This window comes from Zalophus californianus, chromosome 8 (genome assembly GCF_009762305.2).
Source record: "Zalophus californianus isolate mZalCal1 chromosome 8, mZalCal1.pri.v2, whole genome shotgun sequence".
NCBI classification, from domain to species: domain Eukaryota; kingdom Metazoa; phylum Chordata; class Mammalia; order Carnivora; family Otariidae; genus Zalophus; species Zalophus californianus.
This window is the reverse complement of record NC_045602.1, coordinates 27,494,433-27,510,636: the sequence shown is the minus strand read 5'-3', so window position 1 is coordinate 27,510,636 and position 16,204 is coordinate 27,494,433. Positions and strand designations below refer to the sequence as shown.

Below are 16,204 nucleotides of genomic sequence, written 5' to 3'. Positions count from 1 at the left end.
CTCCCGCACACACACACACAAAACAACATCAAAAACTTCCAGGCCCAAATGACTTTACTTGTGAATTCTTCAAGGAATCCAAGAAAGAACTAACATTAATTTTTTTTTTTTTTACGTTTTTATTTATTTATACGAGAGATAGAGTGAACAAGAGAGAGAAAGCCCACAAGCAGGGGCAGAGGGAGAGGGAGAAGCAGGCCCCCCGCTGAGCAGAGAGCCTGACGTGGGACTCAATCCAGGACCCTGGGACCACGATCCAAGCCGAAGGCAGATGTCCAACTGAATGAGCCACCCCAGCACCCCTAACACAAATCTTACATATACTTTTCCAAAAAAACCCAGAGGGGGCACTTTCAAATTCAGTTTATGAAACCAGAACAACCTTGAGTCTACAACTTCACAGAAGGTTAATCTCTCTCATGAACACAGATGCACATATTCTCAACAAAATGTTAGCAATTGGACTCCAGGGATATACTGTATAGGAAGGATACTCTAGCATGACTGCTAGGTTTATTCTAAGAATGCAAAGGAGGGACATTCTGGGTGACTCGGTCAGTTAAGTGTCTGCCTTCGGCTCAGGTCATGATCCCAGGGTTCTGGGATCGAGTCCCACATTGGGCTCCTTGCTCAGCAGGGAGTCTGCTTCTCCCTCTGCCTGCCGTTCCCCTGCTTGTATGCTCTCTCTCTCTCTCAAATAAATAAAGTCTTAAAAAAAAAAAGAATGCAAAGGTATTTTTCACTAAAAAAACAAATCAATATGGTTTAAATGTGTATGTGATGGTAGGCAGTGGAGCTACGACCTTTGACCATGATTTAGAATGGCATGTGAAACCTAGCACAACAAGATAGATGTCACCTGGGATCACTGTGGACCTGAATTCTCAACCCTGGATTACTTATGCTTGAACTGCTACACAGAGAGAAATAAACTTTTATCTTGTTTAAAACAAATGCAGAAAAAAAAAAAAAAAACCAGTCCATGTAATTTGCCACATGAACAGAATAAAGGGGAAAATACAATTTAAAAAATAATACCATTATTTCAATAGATGCAGGAAAAGCATCTGTAATAATTAAAAACAATTCATAATAGAGTCTCATCAATCCACAAACAGAAGGGAATTCCCTTATCTGAAGAGTACATACTAAAAATGTCTATGGCAAACATCAAAGTTTAAGAAATATTCAATGCTTTTTCTGCTGAGATCAGGAATGAGACAAGTAAGCTAGCTACCACCATTTCTACTGGAGAACAGGTCCTAGATAGTGTAATAAGAAAAGGTATAATTATTGAAAGAAAATAAACCTAGCACTACATTATTTGTAGACAATATAACTGTTATGTTCAAGATCTAAAAGAATCTGCAGATGAACTAACAGAAATAACAAGTAAATTTAGCAAGCTCATAGGTAAAATGTCAATGCACAAAAATCAAATTGTTATAAGGGCAGAATACATTTTATTTATTTTTTTAACAATTAGTATTTGCCCATTTTTATTTTTTTATTATGTTCAGTTAGCCACTGTATAGTACATAATTAGTTTTTGATGCAGTGTTCAATGATTCATTAGTTAAGTATACCTTTTAAATACCCTTCACAACAATATAAAAATACTGAACACTTACTTAGGAATGACTCTAAAAAATTCTGTCCAAGACTACACAAAAAACTACAACAAAACACCAAAACAAATGAAAGAAAACCTAAATAGAGGGATGTGTCATATATATATATGTATTGGAAGACTCAATACTGTAAAATATTAAATCTCCCCAAATTGATCTATTGACTGAATGCAATTCCATTCAAAATCCCAGGATAATTTTTTTCTGATATAAATTGATAAGTTGATTATAAAACTTATATAGAAATGCAAAGGGCCATGAATAGCGCTGACAATCTCAATTAAGAACAAAACTGCACAATTTAGAATTTACAGCACATACATTAATGTTTATATAAAGTTACTATAGTTAAGACAACATGCTATTAATGCAAGGATAAAACCACCCATGGATGGAATGAAGAAGAAAAAGACTCATATATTTACACATGGTTCATGACAAAGTTACCAGTGCAAATCAGTGGAAAAAGCGTATTCTTCCCAAAAAAGGGCGATGATCCAATTGGAATCCATTTAGGAAAAAAGTAAATCTTGACCTCTATTTCACACCATACACGCAAAACAATTTCAGCGCTATTACAGATTCCAAATGTAAAATATAAAACAATAACGCTTTTAGAAGACAATATAAAAGTATACATAGGGGCGCCTAGGTGGCTCAGTCGGTTAAGCATCTGCCTTCGGCTCAGGTCATGATCCCAGGGTCCTGGGATTGAGCCCCATGGTGGGCTACAGTCTGTTTCTCTGACTCTGCCTCTCTCCCTGGCCTTTGCTCTCTCTCTTTCTCTCTCTCTCAAATAAATAAATAAAATCTTTAAAAAATAAAAAGTGTAGGGCGCCTGGGTGGCTCAGTCGTTAAGCGTCTGCCTTCGGCTCAGGTCATGATCCCAGGGTCCTGGGATCGAGTCCCACATCGGACTCCCTGCTCGGCAGGAAGCCTGCTTCTCCCTCTCCCACACCCCCTGCTTGTGTTCCTGCTCTCGCTATCTCTCTCTCTGTCAAATAAATAAATAAAAATCTTTAAAAAAAAAAAATAAAAAAAAATAAAAAGTGTATCATAATGACTTTAGGGTTTGCAAAGACCACAGACACAGAAAGTACAGATCTCAAATGAAATAATTAAAACATTGGCCTTCACTAAAATTAAGAACTTGGCTTCATTTCAACTTACCGTTAAGACAGTTGTATTGAGCACCTCATTTTGAAGAGATCTGTTATGCAGAATTAGATAACTAAAATGATACCCAAAAAGCTAATAAGGGTATGAAAAGTTGTTGAACATCAACAACCCTCACAAAGGAAATGCAAATTGACAGACACCATGACAGGGAGATCCCTTACTAAGGCAAGGCAAACCTTGAAAAGAAATGACAATACCAATGGTTAGCAAGGATGTGGAACTGAAAGGCTCAGAAGTAGCTCTTGGCTGTGTAAACTGGGACTCTGAAAACCGGCTGTATATATGAAACCGAGACATTCATGTATTTTAGGACCTAGAGATTACACTTCTGAGTAATATTCAACAAGAAATTAGTGATTATTTCCACTAAAAGTATGTTCAAGAATATTCATGAAAGCTTTATTCTCAAGAGTCCCAGACTTTAAGTAACCGAAATGCCCATCAACAGTAGCATGGATACATAATCGTAGTATATTTATACAATGAAATGCCATACAGCAATGAAGATGAAGCGCTGCTAGAGGACGTAGCTGAAGCTTGCAAACATAATGTTATACGAAAGAAGTCAGGCACATATCAGTGCCTCCTGTATGATTCCATCAATAAGATGTTCAAAAAGATAAAACAAAGCCATAACAAAGACAAAATAGTGCTCTGTGTGGGTAATGGAGAGGGGAGTGGGTTAAAAATTAGGAAGAAGCTTGAGGGAGGGTTCAGGGGCTCATTACCAAGTGTGCTCACTCTGTAAAAGTTCGTCAAACTGTACCCTTATGATTCATGCACTTTTCTCTCATGTATTTTAAGCAATTACAAAGTTTACTTAAAAAGAATAGCCAATCCACACTGCTCTGTTTCCTGGTTAAAGACCATCTTAACCATTTCAAAAAGTTCATTTTCTTTCTCCCTCTTTCTCATTGGTAAGAGGTATATATTAGACTAAAATATTAAGGGACTCCGAATAGTAATCCTGATCACCACTCCCTGTCTGTCCATAATAAGCCAATCAAATACTGTGAAATTTAATCTCTTCCAAGTACAAAATAAAGTCAAGCTATTTTTTTTTTAAATAGGAACACAAGTGGAAATAAGAGAGCATATGTGACACAATAGCCTTCCTTAAAAATGTAACTACATTTTTATGTGACCCACTGCAAGTCAAGGGAATTAATTATGTGATTCTCTGTCCCAAATATGCTACAATATTTTTGTCTTGTAGAGGTGAGAATTATTATGGAGTGAATTTTTAAAATAATTTACTTAAGATTATAACAGCATTGCTCTGTATTCACAACAGACTAGAATTCTAATATTCTAGGATATCTAACTTAGGAATTATGACTATTTAAACATGGGAGACACATTTAATGTTCGAAGGAGAGGTCATATTTGATTGTTAAGCATTAATGATGAGACCCTAGATCTGAACCAGAGCCCTTGTCAGCTCTGCTCCCTCCCAAGAGCCCACCTGAACCCCTACAAGTGGGTCCCCGTTACCATCTCTTTCCCCACTCCACATGGTCCTTGCATCAGTTTAAAGATAAACACAGCTAGTAAAACATCCTTTTACATGAGGGTAAAATGTAAAATTAGTAAGTTTTTAAATTTTGTGATTTTGTTTGAACACCCAAGAGTCCTAAGAATTTTTCAAGTATTTAGTATTAAATAATATAAAGTATTAAAATGTCCTTGACTCTCACTTGCATTAAGTTTTTGACTACAATGCAGTGGGACGAAGGTACAGGTTATCTCTTCATTATCCAAATGAGGTCAAGAATGAAAATCCTCAAGAACAAAATCATCTTAGATTCATTGGTTTTAAAAAATCCAAGAAGAGTATTTCAGCTTTTACATTTCAAATTGTATTAAGTTGATGCAGTGAAAGACCAAGAAAATGGGGGCAATGCTCTGTGTCTCTGGTTTCCTCATGGAGGGAGCTCACAAGGCTCTGCTTCCGCCGCTGGAGAGGGCATGTGTCAGGAGACAGGTTCAAGAGCCTGCAGTGTGCCCCGGGCGCCTATCTGTCCTCTCAGAGAACCAGGGCACAGGGTGGGGCGGAGGTGCTGCGTGGGGATGCCATTGTGTGTGCCAGATGTTTGTGCAATTACAATAAAAAATCCCAATATTATCGGTTAAAATCCAAAACTAAGTATCTGTGACACTTACAGGAAAAATTTTGAACCAAGTTGAAAAGCAGGGTATTTTCAATGTGACATAAAACACTTTTTCTTTGGACAAAAGCTAAGCCTGTATACACAAAGCATTTATACTTCTTTTGAGAAAAAGAGGATCACAGAGTATTTCTGAATTCAAAATGCCATTTGTCCCCATTATGGACTGACAGAATTTTATATAAAAACTGGAAAAGTTCAATTAGAAGGATTTAAATCTGCTACAGAAAAGAAACATTCCTAAAAATGTGAAGGGAAGAAATGAGAAGCTTTAAAACAAAAACAAAAACAAAAACAAAAACCAAAAAAAAACTTCTCTGCTCCTGAAGGTAAAGAATCATCCTAATTTACTGTTATATAATGGACTATCACAAAAAGCAAAGAATTTGAATAAATTCTCTATGAGGAAGAAATTCCATTCCATTCAGAAAAATTTCCTTAGATACTTATAGAAAAGAGGCTGGACTTCAATTGCATATTTCTAACACAATTACTTGCAAAAGATAATGTGTGAAATATATTTAGTGTTTCTTTTTTACACACTATAAAATTTTTGAAATGCACTATTTTCTCTGAATATATTTATTTATAACCACTGGATTATCTTTGCATTAATTTAATAACTGTACATTTTTACAACCAAGATTTTCCAAAAAATAAACATCTTCTTCTAACTTTAGAGTCACACCGTACATTTTCTCTTTCCATATAGTCTTTCTTAACACCAAGAGGTACTGCCAGTGAGGACTGGGAGAAAGCCCTAAGCACAGGCCAAACACATCAAACTCCAGATTCATCTTTTTGACACTTGGGCCCCAAAAGCAACATAGGACTGGCCAAAAAAAATTCCCATTTTTTTCACTATTCTAATTTTTCTCTTTCTATATTCAAATAGGAGGCCAAGAAAGTTCAGTTATGAAGCCACAGAAAATAGTGTATCTCTAGAAATAACAACTTCAATGTTTAAATGCAAATAAGCATCAGCATTAGCCATCCGTTTGGTTTATTGGCAATTGATTCACAAAACATTTGAAAACTTGAAACCTTTTAAAACTTGAAACATTTTAAAACTTAGGAGGTGAATAGAACTACAACTCTTAGGGAAAACAAAGGGTGAAGAATTAAAGCACATTAGGTATAAATGGGTTACTATCCTATATTTTATATGACTTATATAATTTATATTAAATAAATTTGGGGTTTAAAAGTAGATAGAATATAATGTAGTACTTCATTTATATCCAGACCTGGTCTTAGAACAGACAATTTAGTTCACAAAGACTTATGTAATCTGACTGTATGTTGTGCATTTTGTAAGCACTGATCACATAAAAACAAATAGGTGTTAAATGCTCCCTCCTTTTAGATGTCCACATATTAAGGAAACAAATGGCAACATAACTAAGGTATCTATGTAAAAGTGCTAACACACTAAAGAGAATTCACATTCATGGAGCACAACTTATGGGGACAGGCTCCATTCTAAGTTGGTACTTGTCAACACACATCAATATATTTAACTCTTACAATGACTCCATGAGTGCATTATGCTTGTGGGGAACTGAGGTACACGAGCTTTAAGTAACTTCCTCAAGTTTACACAGCTTGGAGGCAGAGTAAGAGTTCAAGCCCACACACTCGGAATCCAGCCTAAATTCTTAACCACTTCTGTACCCAATACAGAATTACACAGGGTGTGCTTTAGAGAATTAAGTCTTCAAAAAATAGAAAAGGCTTCACCAAAGTACACAAAATACACTCAGTTTGGAGTCCTCTTATTGTATCTGTTTCCTGGTATGCCAGGATGAGTTACAGACCCCCTCTTTACATTTTCATTCACTCACTTTTTATTGTGCCCTAACTAATTATTCTCAATGCCATACAGTTGTGAACAAGACTGATCGCAAGGCCTCATTTTTTTTTTTTTAAGATTTATTTATTTGAGAGAGAGAGAGAATGAGAGAGAAAGCACATGAGATGGGGGGAGGGTCAGAGGGAGAAGCAGACTCCCCGCCGAGCAGGGAGCCCGATGCGGGACTCGATCCAGGGACTCCAGGATCATGACCTGAGCCAAAGGCAGTCGCTTAACCAACTGAGCCACCCAGGCGCCCTCGCAAGGCCTCATTAGCCTTAGTGTCCAGGAATGGGGTCTGACGATAAACAACAAGAGAAAGGAGAATAAGGTGGTTAAAAAAGAGCAAAGGGGGGAACAGGAAATATTAGAGGGTGAATGTGAGAAAGGGTGGCTAGAAAGTGTTCCCTGAGAAAGAGACATTTGAACAAAGACCTCTAACAGAGGAGAGGTGACCATCTCTACACTTCTTAGTATAATGAATTTCCTTGTTTTAAGTTGTTCATTGCCACCAAAAGCATTCCGATTAATACTCACCCTACCCATAGGTTTGTCATGAAGATTAAATGAGAAAACTGGTACAATGCACTTAGCATAGTGCCTGGCTCACAAGAAGAATTCAACAAATGCTAGCTATTATTATTATTATTGCTCTCATTTTAATAAGGTCATGACATCATATACTATAGGAAGAATCTCCAGTCCACTCATGTTGGGAGTCCAAGACCACCACGGAATAGTCCATCAGCTGGATGCCTAACAAATAACCAATTCTGGAATTGATGTATTAGATATTACAACTGAAGCCTAACGCGTAAAAGTACTACTCACAACAATCTTCCATGGCCTATTAAGTACTCTGCTTGTGGAGGACATCAAAAGATTCACCAAAATAGATGCAGGAAGCCTGATGCCCTGGCGGAGCGCTGGGTGGCAGTAGATGGTGGAGGGGGCAGCTCACTCTCGGCAGACTTCACTTTCTGGCAGTTCCATGTCTATCTTTTGGCTTCAAGGAAAGTGTTTACTTCTCTGTCTATGAACAGATGATTTTCCATAGCTCTGGGGTTTTAAAAGGTCAGCAGTGATAAAAGGCTTAGGAAGAGCTCTTGAATTTCTCTGCTACTATTAAGAATTTCTTTATAAAAATGTTGATATACGGAAGACAATCAAGCAATGCATGGAAAATATGTATTCCAGATCCAAAAGCAGCTTATTCCAGCAAAATTTCCTCAGCTCTCTCCCTAATGATTTAAACATCCATTTTCACTCACTTCCGCCGAAGTACATTCACGGAAGCAGTGAGCGTGAAGAACAGTAGCCTTTATATAGCAGGAAGCCATTTCCCTTCTTTACCTGGAATGTTGTAGGATCCTTTTCCTTTTTACATGTTGTGGGGGGGGGGAAGGATCTTATTGTTAACCTAAGTTCTCTTTCTTTAGAAAAGAAACACTCAGATTGTATTCTCTTACTAGATTTTTCAATTTCTGACTCTAAAGCTATTAAAAAAACAAACAAACAAAAAAACAAAAACAAAATAAACACAAAAACTAAAAAAAAAAAAAGCAAAAAACCTAAAGCTCTTTGGGCCAAGCAGCCAGATGTAATATATTACATCCTACTTGACTAAATCATTTTAAAAAATATTTTCTCCTTGGTGATGGATATAAAGTTGTATCTCTATGCTACAAAGCCACCAACTGCCTTGGCTCACTGTCAGCAACGGTTTTATACCTTCTTTCTATACTTCTCAGTAGAAAATGTACCTATTATTCTGAAAACAAAACCGTGCTTGCTTCGGATTAGTTTTTATTTCTTCGATTTGGTAAAAGTTGCCTTTACCCGTATTTTCTGGTTCCAATGAACACAAAATTAGCCTCAGAGTTTAAACCTAACTTCTTTAGGCTTTTTAAAAAATTTTTTAGTAATGTCTACACCCAATATGGGGCTCGAACTCACAACACTGAAATCAAGAGTCACAGGCTCTTCTGAGCCAGCCAGGAGCCCCTCTTTTAGTCTTTCTGATATCACTGTTCTCAGTAAAGTTCAGGAGGTTAGCCATCCTGACCACTTGCCTCTGATTACATTCTCCCTTTCCAATGAGTGAGTTAGCAAGAAGCAGTTTTTAGAAGATACCCTAAAAAGTTATAGGATTAGAATCTCTAGAGCTATTTAACAACAGGGCTGGATTCTTTGAATACACTGGGATTCAGTGTTCAGGCTACATGTTATAAGAAGTCTTCTTCCAATCTTTTTAGTTGTCAAATTCTGAATCAGCATTAGAATTGTCTTGAAAGTGGGAGCTGAAGCTTCTGATCACAGAGCCTGTCTGAGGTATTATTTTTAAAAAGTAAGAAATAACATCCAGAGGAGGAAAGTACAGGAGAACACAGAATTAAAATTAAGGGTTTTGATTTTTCCTTTCTTATGAAAAACAGGTAATTCTAGAAATGCCTGACTTTTAAAAACAAAGGTTATATTCAAGAGCAGTTTCAAGTTCACGGGAAAATTTCACTGAAAGTTCCCATATTCCCCTCCTGTCTCCCCAACCCCCCAATCCTCTTGCCCAGGCTCCCCCACTATCAACATCCCTGAACATTTGTTATGACTGATGAACATACACTGACCCGTTATTATCAACCCAAGTCCATAGTTTACATTAGGATTTGCTCTCACTCTGATTTGTACTCCCCTGTCGAAAGAGAATTCATGTGGGCAAGAGGCTAGCAGCCCTCAGCAGACAATCTCATGCCCTCCGGTCTATTTACTGACAAGCTATTACCCCTCAGCCAGGGGATGACCAGTGTAAAAAAGGGTACCTGATAAGGCTTCACTTAGTTACCCAGACACAAAATTTCTCTGATTTCTCTCAGTATAAGGCAGAATGGCCAACTCAGCCCCCCCCCACCCCGAGTTAGTAAGGTACCAGCTTTCCATTCCTTGCTCCAGCCCTCAGATCTCCCTCACCCTGCTCTACTTCCTTTTCCCACAGGGTTTCTGTCTCTCTAGCCTGTTACATAGTTTATAAGAAAGCGGGAATTGTTGTTATTCACCGACATAGCCCCCGTACTGAGAAGAGTGGGGGGCACGTAGCATACACTTACTGTCTGTCAAATGAATGAATGAGCATGCTTTCTAAAAGACAAGGCTTCAGGGAGGGATTCTGGCCATGGTTTGGAGGCCTAATTAGCCATGACTAACTAGGTTCTATAAGCCACCGGTGCTGTGTTGCTCCTTTAGGTTCCTGCTAGATCAGCGCGGCCATTCTGAGGTGTGAACAGGCTGGAAAGCAGTGAGGTCTAGACATGTCCGATGTCCCCAGCTGCACTTGTTGTATAAACTCTCACTCAACCTGGATGCCCATCTGAGAGAGCACCACGGCCCCTGGCCAGAGCAGCGTGCAAAGACCCACACATGGCATGATGCCAAATAAGAGGCTGGTTTGGTGTGTGTGTGGGGGGGCATCAGGGGACAGACGTGTGACACTTAGGAATATGACGGCCACAAGTTTCCCTACTCTCCCACTCACACACATTCTGCTGTCGAGGATGAACCCAAACCCTGGGTCAGTTTACACATGGGATGATGAATATTCTTCATGAGGTAAAGCTCTGCAACAACCACCACCACCACAACAAAAAACTAGAAGAGCAAAAGAACGGTGATTTTTTAAACACATGAATAAGATAAATTGGGACATAAAACTGAACTTAGTGAAAGAGGTAAAAAGTTTCCTTTGCTTTTCTACACAAGATAAACACTCTAGCTAAAGGACACAGAGGTGGAGGCAGGAGGAGACGAACCACAGTTCTAGGAAGAAAGGGAAGCAGAAAAGAGGAAGTCCATCAGGACAGTCCAGTTTCCCTGCACTTTTCCAACACCCATGTGTGAGATGGGTGAAAAATGACCTGACCTGCATAATTTATCATGTTGCAACCTGTGCTTATTTATTTTTTTGGGGGGGGAGGGGGAGATAGAGAGAGAAAGAGAATCTTAAGCAGGCTCTCCACACCCAGTGTGGAGCCCAATATATGGGGCTCGATCTCAAATCCCTGAGATCATGACCTGAGCCAAAATCAAGAGTTGGATGCTTAACTGGTTGAGCCACGCAGGCACCCAAATAACCTGTATGGACTTATATCCCTAAAGCATAACTATGTTATATTGTTTAAAGGCAAAAAGATAATTTTCTGTATGTACTATTTACTTATTTATCCCAGATTCCCCTCCTGGAAGGTAGGTTCCAAGTGGACAAGAACTGTGTTTTGCCTGGCACAAGACAGGCACTCTGTAAATGAAGAGATGAATCAACAGCTCACTCGCCACATACTTCCCACCCACTCTACTCCAGCTGAATTTCAAAGAACACTGTTGTTCTCCATGTCCTGTAGGAGAATCAAGGTGTTCCTCCTTCCTCTACCAGGTACATGTTCCCAGAACACCACATACAGAAGGGGAAGGAAGGATTCAGTGGTGCTGTTTTTATTTCTATACAATCTGCCATGCTACCTGATACCTGAGATAGTTTATGCTGATGGAGTATGTCTCTCCACTGTGGTTCAGTAACTGGGAGCAGATACCAACAAAGCCACTGGAAATCAGGGACAGGCCCTCCTTCCCTCAGCTGGGCAGGATGCAGTTAGCCCAGCCTAGAGCAGGCTATCCCAGCCCTGCGTCCTCAAGTCTCCAGCTGCCTAAACCCAAAGCTCAGAAATAAGCTGGTGGGAGGCCATGAAGAGAGCCAGTCACTTCTCAGTGTTAAGTACTATGCACATCAGTTCCACAGCTAAACCCTGATCACATGGGCTGGCTTCATCCTACACCACAGCCAGGGGTAGAATCAGGACATTCTGCTACTGCCACAAGTTTCAGGCTAAGTCCAACAAAGGAAAATTTGGACCAGTTTAATGCAGTGGAGTAAGCCCATAAAAAATGAAAGCTTTGCAAAGCTTCTTCTAGAAAGAGACTAACATGCCTAATAATTAGGGAGATTTCTAGTTATACTGCCATATATCAGCACAATATTCTAAATTACCTATTTTATTACTTATAAAACTGTCCAGTTTCTAGAGTAAAAAAATATGGACCAACTGTCAAAGAAAGTATACTAAATAGTGTAGTAATTTACAAAGTACTGGAAGTTTTCTAAAAACACATTTTAAAATCCAAGTCTTTGCCAAGTAGACGCCTAACAAAATTAGAACTGCAAGTAAATTAGAATGATTATATCAGTATTTAAAAAGTATTTTTAGATTAGTAAAAAAAAAGAAATCAGTATTTAAAAAACACGGAATTAAAAGAAAATCGCTAAGTACAAAAGACAAAATGGATGCGAAAGTATTTATATGGGTATATTCTTCTGGAACAATAACTTCCGCTAGTGAGCATGTGAGGTGACCTGCAGTTTTTTCTGAACATCATTTCTGCATGGCACCACCATCGGTAGTTATAACATGGACCATTTTTCAGGGAAGGAAGCCCTTCTAATCCATGTTTCAGACCCAAACGAAGAATCAAGCCTGCATCTTTCTGGAATGCAGGGAAATGTGCCTTCTGCCCATCAGTGTCATCAGTGACTCAGATGGGCTAGCACCCTGACCCTCTGCCAGGGAATGCTGCTGTCTCTGCAGAACAACGGATGTATTCACGTAGGGTCTTTCTTAAGAACTCTAGGCTCAAGGTCTAAATAAAGGTAAGGTAAAACTCGAATCACTGTACCACGGAACCCTTGCAAACCTCTCATGACCACCTTCAATGATGTTTTTCCCCGTTTCCCAACTTCCGATGGCTTCCAAACCCCTCAAAATCCGCTTGCTCAAACTGCACCCCACACTCTCTCTCTTTCACTTGAAGCCAAATCTGGCATCAATGTTTTGTCTACTCAGCAAGAGAGCAATTTCAACAATCGCCTGCTTTTTATAAGATCAGTTTATTCTTCCCAATATAATAATGACTTTCAGATGAACCTGGTCGCCATTCCTTGGCTTGCTTCCGCCGTGGTACGAGCAAGGACAGGAGGCACTTCCTGCTGCGCTCTCTTTTAGAACAAAGAATTTGGGTTCTGTCATAGGCCCGGGACAGAACCTTTGCAATTTACTTCTTTCCAACTTAGCTGGCTTTTGATAACCTAGGTGCTCCAAGAGATGGACTGAAATTACGATTATGGGAACCTTCTCAGTTTCCTTTTAAAAAGGTTCAGGTGAATTATTCCTCAACTTATCAAACTATAATAAATCATTAAGAACATAAATCTTATGAACATAAACAGTGCTGTATCCCTGCAAACACACAGAGGTTGCAAAGAGAAAGCCAACGCTCTTACCTTAATGTCTTACAACACAATTATCTTTCAAGGAGATAATAATTACAAATGGGCAAGAACATACACCAACCTACAGCTAAGGAGGTTAGGGAAATAATGAAAATCTCTGCTGACAGTGGTACAGAGAAGAATCACACAAGCCATGTTCACAGTGATGAAGATGATCTGTATGACCCTGAACCAAAACTGGCCGAGTCTTGAGTTACATCAGGGAGGTTGCTGACAGGTTTCCCCACGTGGACCTGAAATCATCGTGTCCTGCATGTTTCCATTAATTAATTCAGTACCAGTAGTGGAATCACCCGTGAGTATTTTCATCATCATAACCTTAGGTTATCCTATGTGTAAATCCCAGCAATTCCCGAGCTGTGAGGAGTCACCTTGATGCATACATGCTTGGAGGCCTTAAATCATGAGTATCTCATAGTGTCTTCCAGCCTCTGCCTGCTTCAACAGAAAGCAATCTCCTCTCTGCTTTATCATGAGATAATTACAGGCCTCCTGACGGTTTATCTTACCTTCACACGTACGGCCATCTGCAGAAATTGAGAAACCCTGTTCACAGACACAGTGAAAAGAACCATCTGTGTTGAGACACTCTCCATGAGGACCACAGCGTCCGGGCTGTTCACATTCATTAATATCTGCAATTGAAAAGAGTTCCAAATATGCGAAAAAAATTTTTTTCCTTTGGTTTCATATGATGGCAGACATACAGTAAGCGAATCTATTACAAAAGCGTCAGATATTTATTCTATGGCCCAAATGTATTATTTGTACATATATCAGACCACCAGTTGGACTGTTTTAAGAGAAAAACTACTTTGGTTCAATCATACGAATAAGCCAATGTTCAACCATTTTCAATTTACAAAGAAAAAAGCATTTTCATTTTCAGATGTTCAACCTGAATGTATTTTTTTTTTTTTTTTAAGACCTACTGGAGGCTTGAGGAACACTAACAAACAACTCCTCCGAGAAACAGTCTTCATCTATGCGCGTGCTGTGTTCTTGTCCTCTCCCACGGCCATGCACACAATCCTGACGGAGCCCCACAGCATCATGTCACCTCCACGCCAACGGACCCCCACGATGTGAACTCCTTAAGGGCAAAACTGGACATGTCTTACTGATAGTCTCTGGTCCCTAAAGTGGCCCTTCACAAATGTCTGAATATATAAATGAAATAGCCTCTAATCTGTAATTGGTTGAAAATGGAGAGAAGACACAAAATACAAGAAAAAGAAGGCCTTTGAGATGAGGGAAATTTTAATCATTTGCACAGCTTTGCGATGATGCAATTCATGAATGAGGGTCAAGGGCTTAGTATAGTGCCTAACATACAAAAAAAAGGGTCAGAAAGTGGTAGCTACGATTATTAATGCTCATGAACAAATAATGCTGTACACGTGTGTTGACCATCTTAGCACAAGTCTTGTGCGGACCTGCTTGTTCTCAATGAAGCGTGATTACACTCCCCATGGCCAGGGTCATGACGCACTCCTAAACACTTTCAATGCATGAAGTGAAATGTTCTATCAAACTAGTGCTAATTATCGTGGATACAAGTGCTTACAGTGACAATATAAGGAATCCTAGAGAATGGTCATTTATTCACACCAGTACTGATACATGCAACTACCTGTCTGCACTGTGTTTTAATCAATGTTTTACTCAGTTGTTTCCCTTATCACACTGATGGCTCCTTGAAGAGAACTACATATTTGAATGGAGTCCCCAACTCCTAGTACAGCACATTCATAGTGTATTAGGGATGTTTACCCACCACAAAATCTCAGTTATGCTCATTCTCTCCTAATTAAACCATGACTGGTTAAGGTACTCTTAGTTAACTAGGGCCATGAAAATTATCACAGGTTCTTGGCACCCTACAGGAAGGAGCCCTACTAAGGCCATTTTCTTCCCTTTCTGAAGTCTCCTTTACCTCTCAGTAAAGAGGTCGTTGATACATCTTCTTAGAAGTCCATTTTTAGTTCAGTTAAAACCATTTACTGAATGCTTCCTATGAGAAGGCTGAACAGGCTGGGGCCCTCACCATTATGAAGCTCACAATATAATAGGGGAGGGAGGAGCCAACATGGATAGTTGTAAAGCTTAATGGGCACATGAAAAACATGGATTAGGAGCCCTTCCCAGTGACCTCTAGAACATGCTTACCCATCAACCCTACATTTCTCCTCCATAAAGCCATCCCTTTCTCTGCACCCAGGATCTCCTGGTGCTCTTCTTTTTGCTCTACTCACCTCACGTGACAGATATTCTGGCAACACCACTGATTTATTCATCTGTCTATATCAATCCTTAACTCTTTACCATTCCATCTGCCATATATTCGCACTATTTGGCCTATTCACTGCTGAATCAAAATAAGAAACCAAGCAGGAATTACTCATATTTGTTAACAATCCTCCCATTCTTGTTATTGTCACTACTTCAAGAGCATTTCGAGGAAAAGCAATGAATCATTTTCTACTTGACTACTTCTCAATGTGACTTCACCCTGTGAAATCCTTCATTTTTTTTTTTTTAAGATTTTATTTATTTAATTGACAGAGAGAGAGAGAGACAGCGAGAGAGGGAACACAAGCAGGGGGAGGGTCAGAGGGAGAAGCAGGCTTCCCGCCGAGCAGGGAGCCCGATGCGGGGCTTGATCCCAGGACCCTGAGATCATGACCTGAGCTAAAGGCAGTCACTTACCCAACTGAGCCACCCAGGCGCCCCAGAAATCCTTCACTTCTTTTATAAAATCTCTGATACCTTTTATGATTTGTCCCTACCCACTGGTAACACCTTAGACTGGTCATCTTTTTTGAACTCTGACCTTCTCTTGGCTTTTAGTTTCTTTCTTTCCAACCTGCTGCCTTGAGTTACCTCTATCTGGGCAACAAGGTTCAATAAAGTTCTACTGGCCTGGGGGGCAAGTCCAAGGTCCATATCCACCTTGTGGAGCCGAACAGGTTATCCAAACCTCCTCCTTATTTCATCCTATATCTCAATGTGGCCCTTTAAGAGCTGCCAACTTGCAACTTTGCAT

At 39.5% G+C, this 16,204-nt stretch overlaps 1 protein-coding gene across 9 annotated transcripts in view; it reads right to left on the bottom strand.

Annotated features, from left to right (window-relative positions):
- Positions 1-16,204, bottom strand: part of LTBP1 (latent transforming growth factor beta binding protein 1) — a 388,182-nt gene that overhangs the window by 61,841 nt on the left and 310,137 nt on the right. For all 9 annotated transcript variants that reach the window (XM_027621433.2, XM_027621430.2, XM_027621432.2 and 6 more), the window contains one exon: positions 13,668-13,793. In XM_027621433.2, coding sequence (XP_027477234.2) covers positions 13,668-13,793 — 126 coding nt within the window. The remainder of the gene's footprint in view (positions 1-13,667; positions 13,794-16,204) is intronic.